General features: G+C 39.8%; 1 protein-coding gene across 2 annotated transcripts in view; it reads left to right on the top strand.

Annotated features, from left to right (window-relative positions):
- Window positions 1-25,614, top strand: part of celsr3 (cadherin, EGF LAG seven-pass G-type receptor 3) — a 101,480-nt gene that overhangs the window by 9,578 nt on the left and 66,288 nt on the right. For both annotated transcript variants that reach the window (XM_069526474.1, XM_020089078.2), the window contains exons 2-3: window positions 15,117-15,460; window positions 18,123-18,411. In XM_069526474.1, coding sequence (XP_069382575.1) covers window positions 15,117-15,460; window positions 18,123-18,411 — 633 coding nt within the window. The remainder of the gene's footprint in view (window positions 1-15,116; window positions 15,461-18,122; window positions 18,412-25,614) is intronic.

Consider the following 25,614-nt stretch of genomic DNA (forward strand, 5'->3'; position numbering starts at 1 on the left):
CGTTCACACTCAGTAATCCACCCTTCTCTGCCCCAACTCTTTCCTTTCACATGGTACTTCCCTGTATTCCTCACATAACTCTCATGGGCTGTTTCTCTTCCATGGCATGTTCCTTTCAACCCTGCTCCTCCTTCCTTCTTTCCCCTCTCCTGGTTTCTTCTCTCCTTATTTGTGTCTGTATGAATTCACAAATGTGTGAGTGTGTTTCTGCAGACATGCACACATCTGACTTGTATGTGTATGTTTTAACAATACTTCCTTGGAGCAGAAAGATTTTTTCTGTGCATGATTTGTGCTTGCACATAGTCTAAGTTCATGTGTGTTCATAAATGTGTGTGTGTGTTTGTGTGTGTGCACTCTCAGGTGGTTCAAAGCATTGCACTTGAGAGTGTATTCATGTCTGTTCAATGAATAATATCTGTGCATGCCAGAGAGTGCTGGGACTCTTCCTTTTTGTTTGCCTCTCTTGCTTTCTTGCTTCCTCACTCTTTAGCATTTTCTTCCCTCGCTTCCTCTCTTTGTCTCCCATTTCCCTTCCTCTCTGCTACTCTCCATCTCTTCTTTCTCTCTGTTCTCTCTGTGGTAGTTTTAGTTCCAGGCTATTGATTCTCAGGATAATTCCCATATTTATTGAGCATAGTGTGTTGCCAGGAGTTAAAGCACACACACATAAACACACATAGCACTGGCTGTAGGGTCAGCTGGTTAAATTAAGTCATGAAAAATAATTAATTTTAGTTTGGCACCCCCAACAACATCAGCACAAGGTGCCCTTGAGCAAAGCAAACCCCAGATGCTTGAGTGTCCATTAGAAAACACTGTGGTTGTATAGGCAAACTCCCAGTTGTGAATGTGTGAAGCATTTTGAAGGGAAAAGAAAACATGTCCATAACTCGACTTCCCTTAGTTGATGAAGGTTTAAATAACAACTCTGTGGTGTCAGTCAGACTTTATGACAAAAATCATACAATAAAATTAATGATGGCTGGATTCCACTTAGCAGCTTCAGTTTCAGGGTTTGGTTATTGTAGAGGGATCATTGATGTTTTTACATCCACCAAGGAGGTAATGTTATGTTTTAATTGCTATCTTGTCTTCTTCTAGGATTATCCAAAAACATAGTTTCTTGAAACTTGGTGAAAGGGTGTAATATAAGAACCCATCAAATTTTGAGCAGATTCAATTAAGTGGGTGGATCCAGCAATTACTTTTCCCATCACATTTTCAACAGTGCAACATTTTTGGACATTTTTGTCAATTTAGAAATAAGTGTGTGCAATTTGGCTGGGCTTGATTGAATTTGAGGGGACTGTTGGGCCTTGGCAGATGAATGCACTTTACCGTTCTAGTAAGTAACAGGTACTTATGTTACTAGGTCAACCTGTCAAATTACAGCACCAGGCTTTTACCATATCTTATAAGGCTCTCTGGTAACGGGGAGCTCTGCTCAACTCCGGAGACCCTAAATCTACATACAAAATACATCCACAAGTGAAGTCTAGAGCAGAGGGTGTGTATGTGAACCCTGAGAGATGGAGACATTGTGGATCACCACCAGCCTCAGGTCACCTACTGCCTACACGGGTCAAACACCATCTCCTCACCCTCCTTTGCATTTAGCACAAGATAGTTGGTGGTGTCCAAATCTCTCTGTTTCACAGTTGTAAGCCGGTGCTGATTTTTAAATACAGTTTTCAGGGTGGATTGTTTCCGTTGTATCTATGCTGTTTGAGGGATAGAGTGGATTTATCAGAACTTTTTTACTCTTTACTAGTTTCCTAGTAAATGTAATTTGTTGAAAAACCAAAATATCAGCTAAGAGGCAAAACTGCTCAGAATAACTGAAGAGTTTGTGATCATTCTGTGTTTGTTATTACACAATTTCATCTGATACTTGGTGAAAACAAGAATATTAACTAACCAAGCTTTAAAAAAAACTTTAAAACAGGATTTATGATTATCAAGATGCATTTCTGGTGTATTTTGCCTATATGGCATTATGTGTTTATTTGTAAGTTGTAGGTTTTGCATTTAATCCTGACTGTGACCTCTTTATTTATGATTATAAGATATTTAATGAACAGAAATAAACACAGTGAACACAAATAAAAGGGTTAAAGATGAGAAATAAAGCCTGATAAATGTACACACTGCTTTACTCTATGTATGTCATGCTAATTGACACAGGTCAGTGCACCATGAATTAACTCACTGATGTTACACCGTACCAGCGAATGTACACGGGCGAGTGCACTGATGCTTCCTTCATGTGTGAGGCAGCTAAAGCATTTACATGTGGGTCAGCTGAGAAAGGTCAAAACCCAAGAGAATAAAATGTTATGAATCATGCATTTTTTAAATCATCATTATAATTTATCTCTTAATTTTTAAAATTTTTAAGTACAAAGTACTAGGGCTTGGCAATGAAACAATAACATAATTATGGTCATATAATTTTCATCAATAAGAAGTATGTCAAAAGTCCATTATATATTGATATCATGTTTATGTATTGCACAAGCACAGTGAGGTATGATGTTTGTTGTACCTCAGATTTGTAAAAGGTTTAGCTAATAATTAAGTAATATTCATTTAAAACCACAACTTTCAGGGCTAAAAATCAGTTTTTAAACCTAAAGGTCCAGTGTGTAAGACTTAGGTGAAAGGGAACTATTGGCAGAAATTTAATGTAGATTAATCCTCATGATGTTTTCACTTGTTTGTTTCATCTAAATTGTATGAATTGTAGTTTTTTTTACCCTAGAAAAGCCCTTTATATTTAAATACTTTATATTTACATTGAGGGGGACCCTCTCTATGGAGGCCGCCATCTTTTTTACATTAGTCCAGACTGGACAAACTAAACACCTTTTGAGTTTTTATGACAACTGAAGGCTACCACAGTTTCTTTTTGTCCCTTCCATGTTTGGAAGGAGAGGGTGAAGTGTGGGGTGTTCAGCTGCAACATGCAATTTCAACATTAGATATCAAAAAATTCTACACCCTGTACCTTTGGAAAAAAAATACAAATTTGATAATAATTGATATCAACTGATGTAAAACAATCATATTCATATCCATATCGCACAGCCCTGACAGGTACAAGACAAGATGTAAAATGAAGCAAGAGCCTATGTTACTAAGTTCTGTTACATATATACATATATGACATATGTATACACACACACACTTGTTGCAGCTCACTTTGCGGCCACGATGACTTATTAATGTCCACTTTACTGACCAACCACAACAGCTTCACTATTTTACCAGCCCTTTAGAATCCATTAGATGTTCATCCATATCTTAAACCTGTCTTGGACCACAATGCATCAGCCACCTGTCAGGAGCTAAATGATTCAGGCGGAGCAGAGAGCGTTGTGGGGTTTGACACATATATCCCCTCTTACAAATCTGCTTATTTCTTAAACTTAAATTAAGTTGGTTGGTTTTGGTTGTCTGCTAGTTGTGTAGTAATAGCAGCTGTGCCCCTTGCTGCTTTGTAAATCTGATGTTATGCAGTGGTTTGTAGCTCACTGAAGGCCAGAGATATGAGGCTGCGAAGCCACGTTTGTCTGACAATACAAGGTTGAGTACTTACTCCAAGAAAAAGCTTGTGTTACAGCGATAGTGGACCTCAAAGCTTAAGTAGATGGCTTCGGTTATGTCATGCAAATGTATAAAGTGAGACAGAGAGTTAATGAGAAATCAGAGTGACAGTTAAACTCAGTGATAAGGATTTGTTAGATCTGCACTCGAGTGTCATTGACTGTAAATGCCAAGCAGCAGTTGAGCAGTGGTCGTTATTGGGGAGCGGTGGTTTGAGTGAGAGGACGAGTGCTGGCACACAGTGATAAATAAGGCAGCATGGGGGAATTCTATGGCAGTGAGAATCCAGGCATGGTGGGCCATCCACCATTGAATATTTTAACAGAAGTTTTCAGGGACTTGAGAGCATAACAAATTCGTGTTCCCTGCTGAGAGATTTGCAACAGAAATGTTCATGCTCCCCACTGAGAGAAGCCTCTGGTCCTGAATTCTTTCTCACACCTCTTCTCTTTGGCACCTACAGTTGTACTCAGCAAGCTAACATGACAAATGTGAACACTTCAAATATTACTGCTGACAAACACGATTATTACCAAACATATGAATTGTTTAAAGCGTCTGTGATGGTGAATTTGAGCCCCCACAAAATATTTAAGAATTTCATCCACAGACTGACAGTCCAGGCTTTTTGCTCACATACAACCTCAGTTTTCTTTGTTTACTGACTGTCAGAGTTTTGCTTATGACTCTTTGACTCGCCAGGAAGCACCAGAGCACAAAGTTCTCCACACTGTTCCTCTGTAGCCTGACAGAGAAAGTCATGAAACCTGCTGTACGATGTATCACTCAGTTGTATTATGCAGGCAGAGTATGGTTTTAACTCTGCATATTCAGCCTGCATAATGGATGACAAGTAAAAAAGGTTCAAACACTCTACAGCATAAAGTTTCATCACAAACTACCTTAAAACTTTGGTGGAATCATAACATAATTAATGTTTGTGCTAAATGTCACACACTGGAGAAACGCGGTGCATCTTTTTTTGCTTTGCTCCAGCACAGTGCTTGGTTGTCTGTTTCTTTAATTAGGAAGGCTGACATTCATCCATTATATTCACACGGCTGGATGAGTTTTCTGGAATAAAAGAGCGCAACAGTAATACCAAGACAACTGCACCAAATGAGGAGGAAAAACTGCCTCTGGGAATCCAGCTAATGACACCAGGACACTGTTAACCTTTTTACTAAAAATAAAGTTTTGATCCTTTATTTCATATTTGCTGACAAAACAGGATAATAAGTCAGCAACTTCCTCTGCAGGCACATTTTATTTTTAGAATGCCAGTAGCACAAGCTTTGCAGTCATTAGAAGAAAGAAACGAGATGTAAAACGTATTAGAAACTAAAGTGCATCACAGATTTCAAGACATACAGCGAAAGTTTATGACTTAAGAGCCAGGTCCCTTCACTTCTCAGACTCCAAAGAGCCAAGTGGTGGATGGTAAATGGAAATATAAGTATTTCATAAATAACATTCTAACGATTTGTTTGCTCTTGTCTGAAGAAAGTCCAGATCCTCCGCCTTTAGGGAGGAGGAGGAAGATACAGGAGGCAGTGAAAATATGGAAAGATCATTTACAGCCTGGAACTTCTACTCTATGTTTAGCGTAGTAGCATCAATAAATAATTTCCACATTAGCATCACAGCATTGCCATGATTATCGTAAACAAACAAAATCAGGACAGTAATTAATCCTTTGTGCTGCATTTGAACTGTGAGACATCAGGCTGGAGTTGATTAGTCAGTTTAAGTTTGTCAGAAGTTTGTGTTTATGGCTTTATTAAGGTTTATTACCTCCGCCGAGGAGGTTATGCTTTCATCTGTGTTTGTTTGTTAGCAGGATTATGCAAAAATTACAGCACATACCCATACAATTTTGGTGTGCATCCAGATAAGGTGTTTAGCGAAGTGATTTCTGAGAGGGGAGGTGATCTGGTGTAGTGTGATTGAATTTAAGGGGACTGTTGAGCCTTGGCACAGGTATGCGCTCTACTGAGCTTGACATGTGGACATCTGTGGGTGGATCCTCCAAATTCCAAGTGTGAATACGAGGTAGAAAAAGGCTGTCATATTTTAAGGTTTCCCCTTTGTCGTAACACCCTCAAAAGTGGCCTAGATACAGCCGTCCTTCAAGATTAGGGTTACACATCTTTTGGACTGTTTGCATCCATCAGTTTCCCTCAGTTTACTGTGTCCTGGTCACTTGATAAATGGATCATACTGGCAGTCCCATAAAATATCATGTGACAGTGTTAGTTTTGGGGGCTCATCATCAAAAACTGGTAAATAAATGCAATAAAATGTGATTAACGTTTATCACAGTTGGCTGCAGAAAGTTAGATGAAGGCTTATCAACCTCAGGTTTTGACTGTTGGTTGGAAGCTTTATGATCAGGTTTGTTTTCTTTCCAATTGGATCTGTTTTGAAGTGGGGCCATTCAACCCTTATTGACCTTGACTATGGCACGATGAGTAGATATTACACCTTACTGAACAGTAGTAGTACTGATATTTTTAGAGAGATGTTCTTAGAGTCATTTTGCATTGGTGCTGAATATTATACCAATGTCCAACTGTCACAGGATTCACATTATTCATTCCCACATTTCTGATACAGCTTTTCCATTCTGAGCATTTCCCCCTCAATTTTCATCTTTCATAACTGTGAGAGTTATCCATTGAATTCTGGATTTTGTTCAGTATTTGCACACTGTGTGTGTGCGTGTGTGTCTGTCTGTTTGACTGATTAGCATACACAAGTAAACATCACATCACCAAGAGTCTTTTTGCTTCTTATATACCATCCGCTGAGCAGACCATTACTGCTGCACTATTACCGCCCCACAGGGGCAATTGTTTGGAAAATTTAAATTTGGGATCTTTTCAGGCAACAGAACATCCTCACAGTGATAGAGGCGATGAAAGCTGCTGCAGACACACCCAGAATCAGGTGCTGGAGCGCGAGCACAAGAGATTGCTCTACCCTGTCATGTTATGCCCCCAAAATACCAAATTATTAAACACAAAAACAACAATATCTCATAGCAGATAAGGTGAAGACATGCTTGCAGTGCCTAAGGACAAAAAATTGTTTCTTTTTGCATGGAATGAAAATAAACTCAAGTGTTGTTCTTTTCTTTTCTTCCCCACACAAACTCATTAGTTGTAAATTTGAGAGGCAGGCTGCAGCAGCAGTGTCAGTACAAACAGAAGACAGATGCAGGAGGGAGGATGGTCACTGCAACAAACAGCTGCCAACTGATGTCATGATGTCAGAGTGGATTGGTGTTACTCTGTGGATTTGTTCACAAGTACAATAGACATGAGGGTGTGTGTGAATGTGATATGGACTAAGAGTTCAAGTCTTTACATGTGAGAGGGTTTTTGTGGCCAGTATTTGTGGGAGTTAAGTGTATCTGCTTTAATGTAAAGGATTAGTGCTTCTTTTGTAAAAGGATGGTTTAAAGCATTATGTGTGTGTGTGTGTGTGTGTGTGTGTGTGTGTGTGTGTGTGTGTGTGTGTTTGTGTGTGTGTGTGTGTGTGTGTGTGTGTGTGTGTGTTGCCTTATTTGTCTTCTCTGTTCTACTTTGCACTGAGTAAAATGAGTGCCCAGACCTCAGGGGCAGAAAGGCTTTAAAAAACAAACAGAGCAGCAGAAATCAGCTGCCAAGCCAGTGCCCAACCTCTGTATGTGTGTGTGTGTGTGCGCTTGTATTGTAATGATGCGTCCACAATTTTGTTAACGCTTCTCCATTTATTTGTCTAACTTGTATGTTAGTTCCACTTTGGCAGTTCCTGCAGTTACTCTAGGGTTAAGTATTGCTAAATCAATACTGTTGAAATAGTTCGGTGCCAGAAACGCTACTTTTTTCACCCCAAAAAACAAAATGAGGGTTAAGGATAGGATTAACTTTTTATTCCTAAGAATTGGAAGTTGAAAAATTGGACATTATTCATTTAATATTAATTGTAAAAGTATACGTACATTAAATATACAAAAATAAATATGTGCAAAACTCAAAACATAACAACATAACAAAACCACCAATAAATAAATCTAACCCAACTGCAATAATTCAACACTAAATAACAGTTTCAGTGCTTGATACAGTAAAATACTCAACTCCAGCTTGAGGTAGCTAATAGCTAAATGTAGGCTAACATTTTGTGCTGCCGGAGCTTGTGTTTCCATGCACTGGACTTTAGTAAAATGTTTGGTGATTTTTATGTTGCTTGTAAGCTGGGAAACTATTTCAGTATGTAGCTCAGGCACCACGATGATGCTCTGAAATCTGCGTTGTGATTTGGTGCGGTATTACCCAACCCTATTACTCTCTCGCTGGAGCTCGCAGTCTTTATGTTCATGTGACATTGCATCAGTAATTTTTCCACTTCTTCATAAATTGTTTGTATTTTAAAAAGGTGGTCGTTTGCTCAGTGGCAACTGTACTTGTTATTTTTTTCAACCAGAGGGCAACTTGTGCTGCTGAAAACACAAATCTCCTCACATGTGAACATCCACATATTTTATTAGGGCTTTAGGAGGACACTGAATTTGGAGTGGAGGCAGGAAAGGGCCAGACAAAGGGATGTGACAGCACAGTGTGAAATGGGATTTAAACCCATGTGATTGTGCATGGACTGTGAACTAATGGGCTGAAGGCACCATGACAGAGGGTAGTGTAATTCAGAGCAGCGGCCTACGGCTTTTGTTCGGTGTAAATCCAATTTTACTGTTTTTGGTGTCTGCATGCTGGTTGTAATGCGTCTCCCCTTTTGAGCTTTAAAAAAAATCTAATCCCAACTCCTTTTAGCAGCAAGCATGCATACAGTAAGACTCTTTAACCATGGCAGTGTGAATGTTATGTGTGAATGGCCGAACGGTGTAGGGATTTAAACCACTGACTCCAGCTATAACCTTTACAAACTGACCAGCAAATAGCCAGAATAAATGGACATCTGTGGACAATACATGCACCCTGAATGGTAAGACTAGTACAGTGTCTGTTCTAAACCTGGATGTTTGGAATAGGTTGTTCTTTAGCCTGTGGTAAGGGATGCAGCTTTTCTTTCTGATAGTGTAAAAGTGACCTACAGTATTTGAGCCGCAGCAAGCGAAGACTGACTATGAGACCCGAAAGCCGAACCACTGCTGCACAAAGAGCTGTACTCGTTTATTTGAAGTTTGTTGAAGCGTCACTCACAAAAATACACAAAACCCAAACTAGAGAATCAGTTGTTGCTGTTGTTGATCACTTTTGTTGTGATCACCACTTACGCTGATGAGTTTATTCAAATCGTATTATTTAATGTATCACGTATCCAAATCACACCAAGTTCGACACTGCACTTCCTTGGACCCTTAAAAACACAAATGAGAAGTGTGAAGCGGATAAGATGAACGTGTCTTAAAATCAAACCTTAAAATCAAACCATGTGTGAACTTTGACAAAATAATTAAGTCTGTTTGGCTGCAATAGGTTTTTTTAAAAGAAATATTTCCTTCACAATTCAGTGTCTTCAAAACTTTCCTTGAAGGAAATTGCCCAGCCTCTTCCTTTTGACCTGTCCCCCTGCCCTGCATCGCAGCTTTTAGAAATGTTTCTGGGGCTGTTTTCAGCTCCAGCTGTGGGTTCCTATTATACACTACTTTGCAGACTATTTCCGTCCGGATTTCCAGGAAGCGAGCTCTGGATACTCTGACATTCAAGAAGCTTTGAGTGTGCTATTAGTCAGGCTACCTGGCGGAGAGAGATAGCACTGAACTCCCTCAACCCTTTGAAACGCCTGGGACCGTATACCCACAATGAGTCTTAGAGCTGCACCGCTGATCGGAGGACAGCCTCTCTCATGGCATATTGATGTTCACGCATCCATGGGACCGGGCTGATGATTCCAGATCAGTGTGGTTATTCTTAGAAGCTTTAGGCGTGCTAGCTCGGAGCTCCCCTCCCTCTTTGAAGTGCGGACACACGAAGGGGAAAACGTTGGCGCGGCGCCCACAGGAGCTGTGAAAGTGTCTTTGAGTTGTTATTTACGAAACGCTTTGTTTTCCCGTGGTGCTAAAGACGCCAAAATAACCTTCCATTTGTGGGTTTTTGAGTTTGGAGGTTATTAATGTTTTATTGTTTTCATGCACGCTGAAATGGAGTTGCAAGGAGAGAGGGCGATGCATTAGTTATAACTTCCTGGCTTATTGGAAAGTTATGGACAAGCTCACCTTTACTCACCTCTGTTTCCTAATTCACATTTTCCCCATGTTTCTTATATCTCACTGAGATAGACCTGATGCCTCTGGGTGGTTTCCTTCCAAACATCAGTATTTTATAGTTATGACACAGTATTGCATATATAAACTCAATAACTCTTCAGAGTCCCATAAGTGATGCAAGGGACTAAAGAATAGTAGGTGAATTTTAAATAATGGCTTTTGTCTGTTTGAGGAGCATCATTAGTAGTGGTACTTTTTTATGAAATGTTTATACAATTTAAGTTATCTACTGTCTCTGTTTGTCTGTCTTAATTTGGAATGCATATCTCTAGAACCATTCAGTTTATTGGCTTCACACTTAGTGTCTTGTGAAGAGCCCAAGAAGGTGTGGTGTCAAACTTGGTGCAATCTGGTCACGTGATAAGTTACACATTGATACAATTTGAATAAAATGATGACCAGCACTCTGCAGCAGCGGTGGTTGGGGCTCACAACAACAGCACATTCATTACAGTGGCAATGACAACTGATTTGCCAGCTCAGGGTTCTGTACTGAGTCTAAATGTGTGGATATGTGAACAGCAGCGGTCTTTACTGCAGGTCACTTTTACAGTTTCTGAAAGAAAGCTGCAACCAGCATCACCACAGGCTAAGCAAGGGGTGCATGTCATATCAGATAATTACTGACCGGGAATATTTTTTTTGTGTTTGTTCAAATTATTAACTGAGAGCCACACTTAACAACTATAATGATTTCATTTCTACAGGCTAACAATGTGGAAGAAGCAGTTTTCTGATCAGTTAGTTTAATCAGTGTTTTGTTAGACTTTATAATTCCCCTGGTGGTATATGTTTCTAGAAAAAGAGGGACAATTGACTCTAAAAATACATTAGAGGTTAAATTTCAAAATTTCACTTTTATGTGGATTAAGGCAAAGCACAACACTTGTTTAAATTGTTTATTAAAGTAAAAGTTGTGTCAAAGTCAGAAATCCCTGCAAACTTTTTGTTGCATTAATGTACTTTTAAACACCCTTTCCCTATTGAACTTAACTAAGAAATAAAAAAATATAACGATGTGCTTTTGAACTCAGCAGGGAACATTATAATTAGGAAGCTTGTTGGCGGCAGATATTTTTGTGAGATAATAACAATCCTCAGTTGGGTAACTTGTGACAGAAAAAGTCAAAAATTGACTTTATTTCTTTTTTCTGCTGACGTGTTATGACTTTTATAATTTCATCAGAGTGTAATTAGCATTTCGGGGAATGCACGTTTGTAAATTGTGTACAGAAAGAGTCCAGAGAAAGAGGAGGATTTGTTATTGACTGACACTAAGTGGACAGAGCTCGGTTTTAATAGCTTAAAAGGCCGTTTACCCAGAATTGTTGTTTTTCCTTTTTATTTCATACCTAAAAATGGCTTCTTATGTGGCTGGATAAGTGAAAACTACCTCGAATCAGTTCAGCCAAATTAGCTGAGCTGTACCCGTGAGGAGAAATAAAGATTTTACTGTGCATGTGTGTCAGGTTTACAGTCAGAAATGAATGGCTGCTTAGGGTCAGAATTCCTGTGAAAGCTGATAAAATTACAGTGTTAAAAGTAAAAAACTGACACTAACACTTGTTAGTGCTATTTTTCATTTGGGCTCTTACGTTGTTTGTTGAGTTTTTTAATCGTATTGTTTGTCCCCTGTGAGCCACTGAAGAGCGATTCGAGAGCCTTTGACTTTCTCAGTTTGTCTGGCAAAGAAAAAAGTATGTAGTGGTTTTTATTTTCTTATCAGTCGAAAGCACAGTCGGCAGAGGGCTAACATGGCACCCCGTGTAAAAAACTGTGTAGACAAAAGAAATTAACTGGTGCAGATGAAATGGTTTGAGGCATAGAGCACTTTCTAGCAATTAACATGGAACAAGTAGTTTATCTTCTCTTTAGTAAAATGGTAAGAAACGATCAAATTAATTTAAATGAATTGACTAGAATGACACTCAGGATTCTGTGAGAAATAAAAGAAGTGTTGAAAAACACCTAATACTCTATCCCTTATCCAGACACGAAAAAATGTAATGTCATTTCTATTGTTATTTTTGTAAGAATCATTGAAAATTGTTGGTAAATTTATCACACAGAAAACATTTGAGAGTGAAAACTACAATGTCATTTGAACAGGAACCACACCCATGTACATTCTTTTAACATTTTTGTAAATAAGATATGAGATGTTAATTAATGAGCAGTAGGGATGCTCAAAGCCAGCGGTGTCCAACTGCTTCTCGTCTTTATATGTTAGAACAGTACAACATACAGGGAAGAGGGGGACGTCAGTCGTTTCATCTAACTCTTGACAAGAAAGTGAATACGTTTCCTGAAATGACTGTTGACTGTTCAATGTTATAATGAGGTGTAGGTTAATGGTTGAGGTTGTAATGGTTAAGAGGTTGGGGAATGTTTTATGTCAAAGATGGTCCTTGCACGTGCAAATCTTGTGTGTGCGCGTGGAATTATAATGGGAATGTATGTGTGTGTGATGGGTTCCTACTCAAGCAGATTATCCTGGGTCTTTTCATAGATCCCTGTCTCATTTCAATGACAATGGTAGATCAGCTGCAATTAGTGCTGAGTCTTAGCATCGTGATCCAGAAAGCTTGATAAAAAAAGCTGGCTTTTAACCCATCTATCCATCTATCCATCAAGCTATCCATGTATCCATCTATCCATTGAGCTATCCATGTATCCATGTATCCATTGAGCTATCCATGTATCCATGTATATACCTATCTTTTCTTGTCTTTTTCTTTTCTTCATATGATTCCATTTACACATGATGATTTTGTGTAGTGAGTTTTTTTCCTCTGTCCCTTCATAATGCTACACCTCCCTCTGGCTGTTCATTTATGAGGGTTCTGGATTTTAGCGTGTGTGTGTGTGTGTGTCTGCTGGAGGTCAGTGGGGAGTGAGGCTCCTCATAATCCGGTAATCAAACCAGCTGCCACCCAACCCAACCCCCATCCCTCCATACCTCTCTCTTTTCTCACTCTCTCTCTCTCCCTCTTTACATTTCTGTCTACATCCATCTCTTGTTCATGTTCTGACACTCTTTCCTTTGCTCTTTTTTAATCCTTCCCTGCACTGGGTATTTTTCTTTCATTCCAACAGGAAATGACAAACATTCAGTGAAGGACATGTTTTGATTCATTTGAATTTATTTTAATCTGGGTAAAAACACCATCCAATTAAAAAATCAATTCAGTAAACCCCCGAAAAAATGACCCAAGTAAAAGAAGCTGAAAGCAAAACTGATTTGATCGTGATCAATGATTATGAATCCCTTGTTTATGAGTCAGTTCCTGTCCATCCCTTGGCCTTATTCTTTCTCATTTCTTCTTCTGCATCGTGTCCTTTGCTTCTGTAGTTTTTTATAAACCACCTTGAATCTCCTTCACCCTCCACCTCCCTCTCTGTCTCCCTGTTCTTCCACGCTCCCTCTCTCTCACACCCTTCTACCTCCATTCATCCGCCACTACCCACCTCCTTTCTTTCTTTTACTTTATTTCTCTTGTCCAGGTTGTTTTTTCCCCTATACTTGCATTGCCCTCTTTGCATCCAGACCACTCATGTATTGTATTCTTTCACTTTCTCTCGCTCTATAATCTTTCACCCTGTTACACCTGCACAATGCCTCAGTGCCAGTGTGGTCATGTGCATTTGTATTCTTTTATAACTTATTAGTGTGCCTGTCACACCAAATTGCTCTACAATATAGAACAGAGCACGGTACCGTCCCGTGGCCGTGGCTGAAACAGACGTTCATGTCCCGTTTGTGAGGGTCGTGACCTGCTGCGACGGGTTTCAGAGAAGAGAGCGTTGTGTTGAATTTATAATCAGCCCTGAATGTGAGGAAAACTCGATGAGATGAGACTGAAGTTTTCTACATGATAGCACCTCCGCTTTACCCATCTCACTATCACGCTTTTTCTTTTTCAGTCACATTCATGAGACTCGAGATTGGCTCACAAAAAATATAGATTTCCAAGGATCAGTTTTCAAATATCTTTGTACTGTAAAACTTCTTTTACGCTCAAAATTAGCGAGTGTACACAGGTTATCAAACATGGGTAAACCTGCTGAAAAAGGTCCATTGACTCCTTCCACATTGCCATAAGAGTAGTTGCCCTTTCTGTTTTTTCCGCAATGCTTTGTGTTTATCATCATGATTGCTCTGAATACTGAAGAACCCTCTTAATGCGCTCACCCGTCATGTTTCCATCACTGCCGACTACAGCTGGAGCCGATATTAAACAATACAATTTAATTGATTCCCATTGCAGACAAAAGCCAGATTTTAGTGGTTGGTTGTAGTTTTTTGATCACTGGAAATGGGGCTTAACACACAATCAAAGAAATGGCAACATCTTTGCTTGAAATGGTGAGACTATTTCACCTGCTTTTGACCCCTGGCAAAGCTTAGTTGTCTGCCATGAGGGTCGACTGGAGAATTTGCTGTTTACATATAATGAACAATCTCTGCAGCCACGTTTTGTGAGACATGACCTTCCATCCTGTAGTTGTTGTGATACATTGGAACGGACCAAACCGAGCCATGCTGTGAGCGTGATGCCAACTGTTTCATACTGTATATACAGGACGTGATGAACAACAACTCCCATGATCCCACGCTGCTTTCCAACACCAGCAAACTAGGTCTTTTGATATTGTTTTTATACAGACCCCGAGAGGCAGAAGTTACATATTGTACGTAATATTTAATAATATTTATGTAATAAAAAAATTCAAGTCATTGAATTTTACTTTTACTTTTGACAACTCCATATACATTTTGAAGGAAAACAGGCTATTGTGTGTGTGTGTGTGTGGGTGTGTCTGTGTGTGGGTGTGAATGTATGTAACGTGTGATAATATGAGTGAGATAGTTTGTTGCGTGTTTGCTGTCTGAGCTGCATATCTCATGGTCCTGATGTCACTTACTCACCTTTTCTCTTTCTCTTTACAATCCTTCCTCTCTGGTAATATTCATTTATCTCTGTCTCTTTAACCTCTCTCTCTCTGCTGTTTATCCTTTCCCAGCCCTGACCCCCTCTCCCTCGTGCCCCCCCTCTTCATCGATCTCTGTCTTCTGACTCCTTCACCTGTTCTCGCCTTTATGTCTCCATATGTCCTCTTCCTACCCTCCCCATCTTTTGCTTTCTATATCTGCTCCTCCTACCTCATCTAACCCTCTGTCCATCCTCTATATATTCATCTACTTAACCTTTTTTCCCTCTGCTGTCTTCTTCAGATGGTGCCAACTCCATTTCAGCCCAGTGTGTGCTCCGAGTTCTCATCATCACAGAGGACATGCTGGGAAGCAGCGTCACTGTGCGCCTCCAGAACATGTCGCAGGAGCATTTCCTGTCACCGCTGCTGACTAACTTCCTGGAGGGCGTGTCGGCGGTGCTCTCAGTGCCGGTCGAGGATGTTTTCATCTTTAACATCCAGCCCGACCTGGATGCGGCGCCAGGTGGTATCCTGAACGTCAGCTTCTCTGCTGCATTGCCTGGTGGACACTTTTTCCCTTCAGACGCCCTGGAGGAACAGCTGTACCTGAACAGGCTGAGGCTGACGTCACTCACACAAATGGAGGTTAGTCCACGCACACAAAGCACAATTTGAAATGTTTGGTGGAAAAAAGTATGTTACGCTGTCTGCAAATGTTAACTTGGCATCTGAGTCTAAAATTTGAAGGCCCAATCTCGATTTATGATTTATATTGACAAGCTTATCCGAAGAGTTTTGAGAAATCGGCATTTTCATGATTTTAAAATGAGGGCTTAGTTAACTACATGCTTCTGAGAGTAATCTTTTCATTTTTCAAATTACAGTTTCGTCTTCTTCCTCTTAGTAATCACTGGACACAGTCTAGTTTTGCTACCAAATTCCAGACAGAATAATAATATATAATAAAGACTGAACATGAGCACCTGGATAATTTTTTACAGGGAATAAATGGATGGAGAATGTTAAGTGTTTGATTAAGTCCCTGCTCTTTGTACACAACGCCTGTCACCCTTACCGATTGGATGGTTTAGTGAGGTTCTCGGATTGGCCCTGCCGGAGTCGGTCACGGCCCTGGCAGAGTGCTGAGAAGACGATCAAACTTGTCTATCTAGAGGAAGTAAAAGTCGAAAAAAGGTTTCTGTAGGTGAACCTGAGGAAGGATCCTTACGGTACAGCAGCTGGACCTCAGTTGAGCACGGCAGCCTAACCAACCTCCGGACGCTTAGGGTCTCATTCTGCCCCGCCAACGGCACATGCCACCAGGGCTGTGCGTCTCCTGGGGCAGGGGGCAAGCGTGTGAGCGAGAGGTGCTCCGTGTGTAAAAGCATAAAAACAAGTAACAATCCAGTTTTGAGAATGTAAGGAGTAGAAAGTACAGATATTTGTGTTCAAATGTAGCAAGTAAAAGTAAAAAGTCATCAGAAAAATAAAGACTCAAGTAAAGTCAACTTAAGTATGTGTACTTCGTTACATTCCACCTCTTCCCAAAGTGAAATTTGCTCTAACTGTCTCTGACAGCTGTGCCAGCAGTGTGTAAAAAGGACTGCATGGAGTAGCATTGTATGAATCTGTGAATATGACTTGTACTGTAAAGACTGTTAGGTAGATAATAACACTGGAAAAGTTATATATATATCTATACAGAGTCTATTTATAGACACATGTGGTCATGTGCCCACACTGTCACGCACACAGATTCTGCAGCTGGAAATCTGGGTGACATGTGATAATGCAGGCGAAGCAAAAGTAAATGCAAACATACATGCATCTCAAGACAATTACCTGAGCATACTGCATGTGAACTGAAAATAATGTAATACAGATGTAATGGCAGCCATATGGCTTCATGGAACAGTGCACTGATATTATAATGAGCACTATATGTTCTCATGCGTGGGATCACACACACCTGGACACAGCATACTGTTTTCCACAGTTATGTGATACCCACTGTAAGGCTGAGTGTATGTGACCTTCTATCAACAGGTCACATAATGCAAACTGCATCTATAACAGTACAGTTACTGTATATGCCCTTTTCTGGAAAGTCAATGATTTTACAAAGCAGATCAGGAGCAGAAAAAAACAATATGTCCGGATGCAATAGAGCTCAACGGTATTTCAGGAAGTGAAAATACTGTTCATTCTCTGATAGAGATTTTGATGTCTATCAATAATAAAATTGTAACCATCCAAGGTAGACTTACCTCACACTATGAGATTGTGACACAATATTAAATGCTACATGACTATGTGATCAACTGCGTTTTATGAAAAACATGTTTCATTGGCGATGTCAAGGAGAAAGTAGAAAGATTTTTTAATTTAAAAGTAAAAAATAATGGCATGAAGGTATCTTTCCTCACCATGTCATGGTCCAGATTGTAATATTTCCACAGCTGCAATAAAATTATATATATTTGAAATATAGCTTCCACAATCCACCACCACCTCCAATGAATCCCATTGTAGGGTTATAGAGCAGCCTGTCCACTGAGGTCTGTGAGACCAGATTCAGGGCGAAGGACAGTTAGCTAGAGTGACAACGCAGATTAGTTTGTCATCATTTCCACAAACACACCACTTATCATATCTTGAATGAGTAAATCAAAGTATTTTTCTGTGGTCATATGTTTTAACATTAGCCGGATAACGTGTGACATAGGCTAAAGTTAGCAGATAACTTATGTCATGGCCTGCCTCCTACTTGTTTTACCCAGACGCCACCCCTTACTCGTTGTTGTTGTGAACGTCTGACTTGGACAATCACCTGTGTCAAAAGACAAACTCATGTTTGAAAACAGCTATAGCTTAAACTACCTTAAGTACATAAAATATTTAAAGTGCCCCCTGACCAGCTACAATAGTAAAAAGCATCTTTTGCATTGATGCATTGATGCATCAGTATCAAATTCGATTGATCAATTGGCAATTTCTTCTGCAGGAGTAGAACCATATTTCAGAAGAATATTAATGATATTAATTACCTACTTCTGTGTATCGAACAAAAATGTCTTCTTCCCCAACTGGCACCCAAGCATAAAAAAAGAGCAAGCATAACTTTTGGTTGTCGAACACATGGTTCCCCACCTACAGCAAATCAAAATGTCTGCTGTGAAAGGGTGTTTTGCAAGTATTGTTGTTTGGAGAGTCCTAAGGAAACTGAACAGTGAATAGTTCTGTATATGATCTGAATTTAGATGAATCGGTATTGTTCTTCACAGTGACACATTTCTTTCCACGCCAGGTTCTCCCGTTTGACGACAATGTGTGTCTGCGCGAGCCGTGTCAGAACTACATGAAGTGCATCTCCGTGCTGCGCTTCAACAGCTCTGCCCCATTTATCTCCTCGCCCTCCATCTTGTTCCGGCCCATCCACCCCATCGCGGGCCTACGCTGCCGCTGCCCGGTGGGCTTCACGGGTGATTACTGTGAGACGGAGATCAACCTGTGTTACTCCAACCCCTGCCTGAATGGAGGGGTGTGTGCCCGCAGGGAGGGAGGCTACACCTGTATCTGCCGTGAAGACTATACTGGTGAGTGTGGGAATTGGAGTGTGTGCTCTGTTGAGGGGGTGTGTATGTGTGCAAACGTGATGTGTGTTCAGCTCTTACAAATTCAGCAGATTTTATTGGTTCTGTGTTGGTCGACATGAGGGCTTGCTCACAGGAAGACAAAGTAAGAGCTGTGTTCATGTGCTAGTGATGGTGGTGTACACATGTTGATTATAAATTGAAATAATACAATGTATACTTATTCATCCATCTCTTACATTCCATGTTTTTGACAGACAAATAAATATACTGGAAATATCTCAAACTATTTACTATTCACTTACAACGTGTAAAGACACTTAGATTAATAGTAATCACTCACGTCCATCTGTTATTGATGTTTCACTTAGTTTAGCTATACCTGTAGCATACATTCATACACATTGGTCTTGCAGGTGCTGTCTACATGTCACTGGTTTAAGTTGTTGACCTTTTCATTGCACTTGGTTCAATGAGCACTAATTAAAAGTCAAATTAGGACGCGAGAGCTCGCCCATTAACAGGTCCTTCATTAGAAACACCTTCGTCTATGTGAAATAGTAAAAGACACTTGGGAGTTATTACGCAGTTTAAAATGTCAGCTCATGAATAACCAAGCTAATCAACGAGGCCTACACTTTAACAATATTTTTACTGGGACTAGTTCAACGTTTAAACCTGCTTAAAAAGGTCTAATTTAATATAGATCATCTCTAAGTTTGTATTATTTACAGTGAGTGAAATTTTTTCAGTTTAAAAAGTTGTATCAAAATATACATTGTAAGGTTTTAAGCTTCAATCTGATTCCTTTAATCATAATGTCTGTATCTCATATGACGTATCTGCGTCTTCTAAACCTGAATGCTGTATTTTTAAACTGAGGGAAACAGTGGATGTGATAACACAAACCTAATGGATATTGCAGTATATTTTCAATTTTAGTGATTTTGTGAAAAGCATTGAGTGTAGTGTTTGGCTTTGTAGGTCTTTGTTTGTGTATTGGCGTGGTCTTTATCTGTATCCAGGTAAACTGAAGCTGACTGTGCTTCTCTGTTGTTGCTGACTTCCTTTTTGATCAGTTTGGTTTTTACTCTTTTATTGTGTCCAACTGAACAAGATGAAAACACACACTCTGCCTCCAGGGAGAGTTTGTCCTCCGCAGCACTCTACCTGTTATTTAATCTTTTACTCTCTGACACCATGAACCCCCCACTCTTTTTAACTGTCACCAAACTAATTTGATTCCCTTTCACACACATGCTGCACATGCACGCTCACACTCAAAAAAATCCTCCTACCTTTCCCAGTTCACCAGACTCATTTCAGACTCCGTCTCTTTCCTGCCCTTTCATTCGGCTTTTTCATTCTGCTGTACTGCTTGAGAGGAGAAATGCTATGAATGTAAGTGTGTGTGTGCGTGTGTGCATGCGTCAGGGGGCTATCTCACGTTGCATTTTATTTCAAATCAAACACAGAGCTGAGAGAGGGAAGTAACACTTTTCTTTCAAGAGAGAGACAGACTGTTTTTCAAACTCCCACTGTGAGAGACAGAGAGAGGGAGAGAGAAAATGAGCAAAGGAGAAACTGAGGTAGAAAGAGACAGAGAGTGAGTGGGAGAGAGAGAAAGAGAATAGAGTATGACAGAAGGAGAGTGAAAGATTGATGAAGGGAGGTACATACATTTGAGAAAAAGTGGAGGAGCAAAATGTGAAGGGAAAATAAAATGATGAGAAAGGAGAAATAGATTGACAATAGACTCAGATACTCTTCGATTTTGGGTGAGTCGGATTGAGAGACGTTTGCAGACAAGTCTTTGGTCATCAGTTCTAGATTGCTCAGTGTGACATGTCCACCAATTGCTGATTTGTTTTGCTGACTATAGATGAGGTCTGTCAGTGTTGAAACTTTAGGACCAAATTCTCACAATGCTACAACCCAGATCAACAAACCAACCAATCAACATGGAGTGACTCACTCTACTGCCAGTAACATATGGCTAAAGCTTGGATGACAGGTGTCTGTCTCTGTTTCTGTGTCTGTTTCATAACACTGCACCTGACCAGACAAACTTCAAAATATAGACATCATAGAGTCTGACAGAAATTATCCCACACAGTGTGACGTGCAATGAACCGGCAAGATCCCTGTCATCGTGCGTGGAGGCCTCAAGGTGGGAGACAGAAAGAATCAAAGAGAGGAAAAGTGGATAATTGATAGTAGGACGAGTGAGATGAGAGGGAAAGAAAAAAGTGAAATGGGGGAGAGAGAAAACTGGAGAACATGAGAGATAAATTAGAGGAGATGGGTATGACAGCAAAAAGACTGGAGTGACGGATGAATTCAAAGCAAATAACATGGAAGGAGGCTGCAGCGAGAAAATGGGGAGAGAGATATCCAAGAGCAATTGGAATGAGGGGGGGGGGGGGGGTAGAACGAGGGAAATCAGATGGGTTTTGGGTAGTCGCTGATGTGTGTTTCCTGCGTAGGCGTTGTGTGTTGCTGTGTCTTGTCAATGCCAGGGGCTAGTTGGAGGAAGAGGAGGAGAGAACGAATAAACAGTGACGAATTGATTCTACAACGCACAGAAACCTCCAGACATTTTCACTTTTCCATCTAACCTGCCTGTATCAGTCCCCTCATATGCTCTCTGTGGCTTTGAATTGCTTTTCCCTGAACCTCGATGGATTTCTATCACAGGACGGAGTTAAACTGGGGTTTTGCTTTAGAGTAGAAACTTTCAGTTTGACCCAAATGAGAAGTATTTGAAGTCTAGAACAGTAACTTCCAAAAGACCTGGGTCAAGAATTGTGAGAGACTGGTTTGTTATTTCTTTAGGGCAAACATGTGCAGTGTTTAATGTTAAAATAGTCACATAGGCTTAAACCATACATTTTAAATGAAAGGAGACCTCCCTGAGTGAGAGTTAAGAAAGGCCCAGTTATTATTTATTGATTTGGTAAGTGTTGGACATTTGTTATTAAAGGTCACATCTAAATCTCTATATGACAAAAGTGTAGAGCACTTTTCAAAACACAGAACCAACAGTAATAAAAGCACTGCATGTAAAATCAAATTATAAATGCAAGTCAAACCTAGATAAAGTAATCTATCTATCTATCTATAAGAGCGACGTATACACTATGAAGAGCCAGTATAAATAGCCAACCAGGTAAAACTGGGCTCTATGTAAAAGAAAAACTGAGCATCTTCACCTCGTCCACCACTGAGGCAAAGTCGCACAAAAGCTTTCACAATACACGTAACCTCAGGCTCTAACCCTTCCCTAAACCACCCATTTAACCCTGGGATAAGTAAGGCTTCACACTTTGATAGAGAGTTACCACGGCTTTTTACCCATGAGTTTATAAACCCTGCTGTGGAGGGATGTTAATACTACCTTTTATGGTGCAAACCCCAGAGATATTGCGCCAAGAAAATAATGTGAAACACAGGGGTCATGTACCGTTCAGCTGAGTACCCAGCGTTAGCCTGAGGTATAAACGGAACTACAGTGAACTGAAAACCAACCCTGGCATGTAAAACAGTAAAGTTTTTGTTTGATTGCGTTACAGGACTTTTGAAGTTCTCAAATCAGTAAATGTACTAAATTAATTCTTGAGGCTCACTTTGAGAAAGATTTACCAGTCATGCTTTGATTTGCTGCTGTGCTGTTTTTACGGCTCTGCTTTATTCAAGCTCTGTATCACCACCATGAACCTGAAGCAGTTAAATGAAATTCAGTCATGATTGTAGTTATATTTACACTTTTCTATGGTGACATGTCAAACATGCCCTCTATGAATCTGACTCATGAAAGGCTTTTCAACGTTTGTACAGTTTAAACTTAAGTTCCATGCAAGTAGAAAGCTGTTTGCTGCTGTGGCAAACTAAATAGCCAAAGAGAAAACAAAGCAGTTGATGCAAAAAGAGGTAAATTATTCACATGTGTCTGTTTTCAACGTTGACATCCTTCCAAAGGATCGTCCATATTTCTGAAATAAAAAAAAGTAAATTACAAAAATTGAAAAGCAAGATTGTTGCCCATCTTTGAACGTTTCATCACCACATCTTTTATCTCTGTGTTGTTGTTGATTCTCAAAATTATAGCAACATATCCCAGAAACCCAGCATCCTGTTGCACATCATCATTTCTTTGCCACTCTTTGCATATCTCTTGTGGCCACACATCTGACTCTGCGAGTAAAATTAGGTCAGATTGTTAACATAGCTGTCGTGGTATTTCAGCACAGTAATATTACACCCCTAAGAGTTTCAAGTGTCTGTCAAGCCACAAATAATTTTCCTTTGAAATCCAACTGCATGTAAAATATAATGTAAAGGCTAATTTATGCTGCTGTTGTTTTCTATCAATGATCCTGTCTGTCAATCTCATATAATTCTTGACATCATGAACCTGTACTCTCGAATCATACTTTAATTCGACTTTATGAATCAAGCATGGATCATTTTACGACTAGTGAGAAAACTTTCCTATTAAATACGGGAGCAGGTCTATTTCCAGGGAGCCTCATAGACTTAATCACATCTAGGAGGGAAGTTGTAATCCCACCTCCGGCTGGTACTTTACTAAACTCAACAGACGCTCGGCCCTCTTCTTTTTGCATAAACATTTAAATATTTCTAACCTGAAAGGCCCACTTCTTTAGAAACATGCTAAGCTGGCAGTGCTGATTGGAATGTGCAACAGTCATTAACCCTGAAAGTAAGAAAAAGTCTGCACACGTATAAAGAGAAGTTCCCATGGGAGAATAAACCTGAAAGATGGAGAAAAAGAAAGGATATGTAATCGTTTCTCACAAACTAAAGGAAAATAGACTCAGAAAATGATGGAGACGCACATTATGCAGATCATAGCGAGACATTATACCATGGATGCTCCTCATAGAGCTGAGAGATGGAAAGAGGAGATGAGAGCCAGAGAGAGGCGATGGATGCAGACTAAATTAGTTTGTGAGAAGATAAAATGGTGAGAGGAAGCTATCTGTATTTTACACTGAGGGAAGCTGCGACAGAGGTAGAGAGCCGGAGAAATTGACAGAGGAGAAATGCGGTAGGCAGAGAGAGGTGAGATTAGTTTTGGATTAATCAAGCAGATATATGTGTTACTCTGAGAAATTAATCTAGTTGATAGTGAGGGTAAACAGATTACACATGCAGAAGAAATTAGCTTGGGGTGGCGAAGATTATATGAAGAATAATGCTATCTATCATTTCAGCTTCAGTGTTTCCACGAGACATTGGGTGGTTTAAAAGTTAGAGACATAATGGAACAGAATGAGCTGTGTGGAACTGAGGAGGAGAGGGAGGAGTTATTTAGTCGGTTGATGTGAGATTGAAGTATAGTCTGTGAGACTGCATTAGTTTGGTAAAGGAAAAGAGAGAGCAAAGTGAGTAGTGTAGGGACACATCGCCAAAATACACTCTCCTTCTGGTTCTTCACTCTTAAACCTTCTCTAATGAAGTGGAAACTGCACTGGGTTGAGTCAAACTAATCCTACTTGTACCTGTTTTACTCACTGTTGTACATACCAGATAATTAAGGCTCCAGACTCTGTGGTTGTTGGAACAGAAAGGTCCAAAAACAAGAACTACTCCAACAGGGAATGTCAAAACTTTTATGGCTCCACGAAGGATTTGTCTACAAAATATTACTGAACTAAGTACAACATTTGAACTGTGGATTATTCTCCCTCTGGAACACCCAGTAATCTGTAATAAAGCAGAAAATAATTTTCAGTCTATAACACCATATGCCCAGTGGCAGAGTTGAGCCATGAAATCTGAGCTAATAATTAAGCTAATCTGAGCTAATTATGGTCTTACAATTTACAAGTCCCACATGTAGCCAAGAAAATTGATGTTTGGAGCTTTATGTTCTCCGCTGGATGAATTTTTGTGTGACAGACGCAAAAGGACTTTCTTATTCTGTCTTTGATGTAAAGATATATCAGGCAAGAGATGAAGTTAAGAGAAAAAAGACATTTGTAAAGATAGACTGAAAGTGGGGGGTGAGAAATATACAAGTTAAAATAGTAGATGAGAGGATTGGGAGAAACTGAAAGAGGATGCAATAGATACGATAAAAAAGACAAAACCAAGCAGGTTGGAGAGTGAAGCAGGATGAGACACAAGAGTAAAAATGGTAAAACAGAGGTACAATGAATTACTTTGGGGAAATCAATAAATAGTTGTTGGCACTGGCAGTATTTGTATGTGTGTAACAGCAAGTGTGCAGCACACACACAAGAAGAATAAATGACTATGGGGATGTGGTTTGGAATGAGCACAGAGCAAATAAAATGTAGGGATAAATGCATTTTACAGTTTGAGAGGAAGGAAAGAGCAGACAGATTAGTTTTGGGGAGATAAATCGGAGAACATGGCAGAAAGGAAAAAGAGGGAGGTAAAGAAAAACACTACCTCAGGCCCATCTGCATTGTTTAAGTGAGTTGTGCATGTCGTGTGGAGAATTAAATGTGACTTCGGATGAGATGTTCTTGTCGTACTTTGGCCACAGTGCAGACACAGACATTGTCAGATGTGAACTCCGGAACATGTCTGGAAAATTGCATCTGGACAGTTTCAGGAGTTCACATGTGAGACACTTTCACAACAGGAAAATGCATTATATGCCTTCATAGGGCCCAAAATGTCTTGCAGCGCCCCTTGTACTGTAGAGTAAAGTGAAACAGAAACGAAACTCTGCTAAAAGAAGATTAAGGGAACAAGAAGAGAGGAGATTGTGGCAAAGAGATTTAGATAAATGACCGAAGAGGCCAAAGCAAAAGAAATGTCACGATAAGGAGTAAAGAGACCAACAGAAAGAGAAGAAAGCCAAAACTGCTAGTGCAGACAAGTTTTTATCAAAAACCTTTCACAGTCAACTCTGCACCTCCATGTGTCCACAGCAGTAGACAGACAGACAGACAAACACACACTGACAGACACAGAGAGATAAACACAGACAGACAAACAACATATAAGTATAATTATGGCATTAATGCACCATCTAACATGATTAACAGTTAGAGCTTATAGGCTTTCTTATTATGAATTACCCTTTTGTATCAGGAAATCCCCATATAATCCATTTTATTTTGTCGATCTCTGTGGGCTTGACTAATAGAAATGATACATGTCTCTCATTTACTTACGTTCTGTATGTATTGCTCTTTGCTTCGCTCA

The sequence above is a fragment of the Paralichthys olivaceus genome, chromosome 6 (assembly GCF_024713975.1).
Source record: "Paralichthys olivaceus isolate ysfri-2021 chromosome 6, ASM2471397v2, whole genome shotgun sequence".
Lineage (NCBI taxonomy): Eukaryota > Metazoa > Chordata > Actinopteri > Pleuronectiformes > Paralichthyidae > Paralichthys > Paralichthys olivaceus.